At 34.8% G+C, this 5,008-nt stretch overlaps 1 protein-coding gene across 1 annotated transcript; it reads left to right on the top strand.

Moving 5' to 3' along the window:
- The first annotated feature begins 1,986 nt into the window (after positions 1-1,986).
- On the top strand, positions 1,987-3,704 carry LOC143573544 (putative serine/threonine-protein kinase PBL28). Its single transcript, XM_077058395.1, has 4 exons — positions 1,987-2,757; positions 2,867-2,986; positions 3,137-3,234; positions 3,309-3,704. Exons 1-4 carry the CDS (start codon positions 2,008-2,010, stop codon positions 3,664-3,666), a joined length of 1,326 nt encoding a protein of 441 aa, XP_076914510.1. The 5' UTR covers positions 1,987-2,007; the 3' UTR covers positions 3,667-3,704.
- Positions 3,705-5,008: the final 1,304 nt, after the last annotated feature.

Below are 5,008 nucleotides of genomic sequence, written 5' to 3'. Positions count from 1 at the left end.
TAAATTTTACTTAAGTATATGTGCAAAACAATTGTAACACATCACCTTTGGGCAGAAGTGAAACAGCCATTTTAATTATGCAGGGAGTTAGTTTTGCTTTGATATAGATGTATCGCATCACCTTTGGGAAGAAGTGATACATTTAAATCATGTTTAAGCTAAACTAACATAGCTTGTATTTAGACTTGAATGATATGTTAGATGTATCACATCACCTTTGGGCAGAAGTGTACATCATCATTCATTCAAGTTAAGCTTTTTATATGTTTTGTAAAAGTAACTAATATGAATTTTAAGTATTTACAAAACATTGGTTTAGTTAATAGCAAACAAACTATTAGCGCAAACAAAATTATTAAGGGTACTGTTCACAAAAAATTTTAGTCTCGGGATATTAGTTTTCTGGTTTGATGCGTTTACGGGTTTTAGTGTTTTCGGAAACTTAGTGTTCTCCGAAAACTGTTTTAGCCGTAAACACATACACCCATAAGTTTATGAACAGCTAATAATGATTAATCTGAATTCTTTAGGGATTGTTTGTTTATCCAAGATTTGATTATTTTCAAAGTAGTTCCTTTATCAAGTTTACAAAATTCAAAATATCTTGGTCTAAATCTTAATCAAAATTTAGTAAAACATTATAACAATCCATATATTGAACCAGATTATACCAGATTTTCGAAAACTATTATGAACATGAATAATCATTAATTTACCAGATTTCGAAAACTGTTAGTTTATATCATATGCGATTTTTAAAACCGAAAAATTGTTAGGGTTTCTGTCATTTGAATTTTAATAACGATAATATAATAAAACGATTTAATAAGAAAAAATGAAAATCTGTTAGGGTTTATCAGTTTTTGGATTTTAATCAAAACGATAAATAAATAATACGAACTAATGAAAACCGAAAACTGTTAGGGTTTATCAGGTTTTAGTCCATGTCTTCCGGTTTAGATCCTGAGTTAATGGAAGACATGAAGAACTGATTAATCAACATCGCTTTGATACCACATGTTGATTAGTTCTTCATGTATGTAATAGAAAACATGGATGTTATGATAAACCTATAATTAAAACATACATGTTACAGCAGAGAGAGAGGCCACGGCTGATGAGAATGATCCAGACGACATGACAATCAGCTTGGTCGAGTTCCCCTTTAGGATGTATATGAGTGATGGGGATTAGGGTTCTTGAGAAAACCGAATAATAGAGGGAGAGAGAGGCTCACGAATTTGATGTGAGAGTTTAGGGTTAAGTTATGATGTTAATTAGTCTCTCCATATTTATATACATCCAAGGGGAAACCCTTGATTAGCAAGAATGAGTAATTTGGTCCATCAACAATTACCTAGTTAATATAATAATAAGGTATAATTTAATTAACTTTGATCTATTATAATATAAATGATCATGTAAGCTATACATAAATATACATATCCATATATTTATTCTTACAAAAATCATTTCCATGAAAAAAGACTACATGAAATTGTGTTTCCTGATCTAAGGCAAATAATAAATCAAGAATCTTTGTCGACATTTGCAGCCATTGCAATACGATGTTTAGATAGAGATCCTAAGGAAAGACCAAATATGACAGAGGTCATCAAAGAACTTGAGATAGCACTTCATCATCAAGAAGTAAGTTTTCTATCGTATAAAGCATTACAGATTTTTATCTAAATTTCCAATAGATGGGAGTTGACACAAAATATCAAACTTTTGCAGAACTCTAAACAAAACGAAGCCAGTGTGGCCAAGATAACAATGCCACACGGAGGATACATAGAACCTTTGCAGGAATTTAAACAAAACAAAGCCATTGTGGCCAAGACAACAACACCATATTTTGGATTCATGAAAGATTTTGATCACCTCAAAATCGAACTGGAAGATATAAAACAGGCCACCAACAACTTCTCTGAAGATAAAGTGATTGGAGTTGATGGCTTCGGTAAGGTATACAAAGGAGATCTCTCTGTACCAGGGGGGCAAAGCATGGTCTGTTTTAACCGATATGATCGTAGACTTGGGCAAAGATATCCTGAAATTTGGAAAGAGATCATGTTCCTTTCTAGATACAAGCATGAAAACCTGGTCTCTCTTTTGAAGTTTTGTAATGAAGGTGATGAGATGATCCTTGTGCATAACTATGCATCTCGTGGGAGCCTGGATAGATATCTTAATGACCCTGGTGTCACGTGGACCCAACGCTTGAAGATATGCGTTGGGGTTGCTCGTGCAATGAACTACCTTCATGATCCTGTGGACACAAACATGAGAGTTTTACATCGAGATTTGAAAAGTTCCAACATACCTTTAGATGAAGATTGGACGGCTAAAGTTTCTAATTTTGGTCAAGCAAAATTGAGCACAGCTAATCAAGCCTTCACTTTTCTTGTTTCAAATCCGGCTGGTGCGTTTGGATATTGTGATCCGGTGTATATGGAGACGGGTATCCTAACAAAAGAGTCTGATGTTTACTCTTTTGGAGTGGTTTTGCTTGAAATATTGTGTGGGAGATTAGTCAATATCAAGCCAGTTGACATGTTGGTGCCTAAATGGAAAAGATGCTGTGATGAAAAGAGATTAGATGAGATTATCTATTCTGAATTAAAGGAACAAATGGACTCCTGCTCTTTGAACACATTTTCATCCATTGCTAATAGATGTTTAAAGAGAGATCGTGAAGAACGACCAACGATGGCTGAGGTGATGAAAGAACTCAAGACCGCACTTGAACAGCAAGTAAGCTCTCTTTCTTTTGTTTTAGAAGTATCCCCTGTAACAAGTGAAGTTATACTTTACTGAATATTACTAACTCATAAAACAAAAATGACAAAAAATAAATATGCAGGACGATTTTGAAGAAACACAGAGGATTCAAAATCTTGTGACATCTCCTATTACTAACACATCCCAAAATCAAAATTTCATGCGATTTCCGAATGGAGTTCTTGTTGGGGATGGCAATACGGTAATGGCTTAATTATAACAATAATATGTTTGTGCTTTGGGTATTTAAATTTATTGATTGCTTAAAGTTTGATAAAACCAGTGGATGATATAAAGTATTATGTATGTTCATTTTATTTTATTTATTATCCGAATATATTTTTCTCAACAGTGGCTTGCAATACTTAAGGGAAAAGTCTGTGAAGTAATATCCGCAACAAAATGCATCTCCGCAGATTCACTTGTACATGACGACACACAAAAGTCAAGGTTAATCTATAGATATATGTGAATAAATGAAACAAGATAGTTGAGATATATATATGTGATTGTGATATTCGTAGGTTTTCAAACGTCATAAAGGGAGGAATGTACAACGGTTTCACAGTAAAAGTAACAACTCAATTCTTGTCACCAAAGGCAGCGTACTCCGTAAGCCTTGTCTTCAAACAAAGCGATGCCGATCATGGGACACATATACCCTTTAAATTCAAACCGGAAGGGGAGATATACTACTCCAATTCATGCATGACACATGTGAGAGATGATGGATGGCTAATGACACAACTATGCCAATTTACAAGCCACAAAAGAGAACATGTTCTTGGTATACACTTCTTGCCACTCTTCGATATCACATCATCGAGAATTAAGTATCTTTTTGAAGGAATTGAATTCCGTCCCGTCCAGTATGCAAGTTGACAAGATATACATTTACTTCTGTACATTAGTACCTTGTTTTTAACCGACAGAATTGTAAAGAGTGTCTTTTATGTTTGTACTCAATTTCACTCTTTGTTCTTTATTTTCAAAATTGATCTGTTTTATCCTTTACGTTTACAAATCCAACAACGTTTGTCCTTTGACCTTACCATATATATATAGCAACGAACACCTATAAAATTTACTAAATTAAAAAATCAACTAATAAACTTCAAGTAGCACGTAGATCTATAATTCTCTATGTCTTGAACCTCCAAAATTCAAAGCGATCTAATAGTTAATGAGACATCTGTGTATTTATAAAGCTATATAGAATGTAACAAACCGAAAATAGATTTTTTGTGTTCTTCGAGATATACGTGATTCATTCTTCTTAACCTTAACCTTGTGTATAACAATAAAAATAGAAAATGACCTCAACTTTTTAGTTTCAAAATGGGCCTCCATAAGACAGGTCGGCCCTGGTCTTGCCACATCCTCACTTAGAGATGCAAATATTGGCTAATCGTATTCGATTTTTAGTCAAACTGTCAATACCGGTTATTACCAATAATCAGTTACGTTTTCTTTAGCTAGAAATAGTCAACATGCCAAATTGCCAATTATCACACAAACTAATCATCCATCTTTTATAATAACTGATCAGGCCCAAACAAACAATGGCTTTAGCCATTTGGCCCATTTGGCTGCTACTTACTAATCGCACCGGGATCTCCGTGTATTGTTAGCTAGTCACTATCATCATCGTTGTCCGGTGTGGCTGATTAGTGATTACTGATAACATATTCCACACACCGCTTTTGCTGCTTATATCTTTTACTTATATTTTGTTATTGTAATCAAATGCACCCAAACAACAAGAAATTAACGAAAACAAAAGACAAAATGTTACTGCGAAATCAGAATTAAACGTGATTATAAATGGATTTGAGAAACGTAATTTCATCCCTTTTTATCCCCAATCTAGCCGTTGACAACAACTAAAGCTAAGGGTATTGGGGCTTGGTTGAGCCCCAAATGATCCAATCAAAACCCAACACGTAACTTAGAGAGAAATGTAGTGAGAATAGTGTGTTATTGTTATACAAATGGGTAGTTATTTATAGTGGGTTTGTAAAAAAACATTTAAATAGCCAACGGCTATTTTTTTTAACCTCCAACCGGCCAACGACTAGTTATTGCCCCGCAGTCTCGGCCACGGGGCTCGTCCGCGCCCCTGATCACTTGATGGGTGTAGTGGTGTTCGCGAGCCACCTAGGCCGCCACTTGGACCGCGCCCCTTCCTTCACCCCCATTACCCTTGGCTTAACAATGGGTCAGG

The sequence above is a fragment of the Bidens hawaiensis genome, unplaced genomic scaffold, assembly GCF_021521415.1.
Source record: "Bidens hawaiensis isolate Kalapana, Puna unplaced genomic scaffold, B.hawaiensis_p1.1 tig00026586_1, whole genome shotgun sequence".
NCBI classification, from domain to species: Eukaryota; Viridiplantae; Streptophyta; class Magnoliopsida; order Asterales; family Asteraceae; genus Bidens; species Bidens hawaiensis.
Note: the sequence above shows the minus strand (reverse complement) of the source record. Positions and strands in the feature narration are given on the sequence as shown.

Coding starts and splice junctions, on each gene's coding strand:
- LOC143573544 (XM_077058395.1), top strand. CDS start 2,008: ATGGTCTGTTTTAACCGATATGATCGTAGACTTGGGCAAAGATATCCT. Junction 2,758..2,866: donor AGACCGCACTTGAACAGCAA/GTAAGCTCTCTT, acceptor ATAAATATGCAG/GACGATTTTGAAGAAACACA. Junction 3,235..3,308: donor GACGACACACAAAAGTCAAG/GTTAATCTATAG, acceptor TGATATTCGTAG/GTTTTCAAACGTCATAAAGG.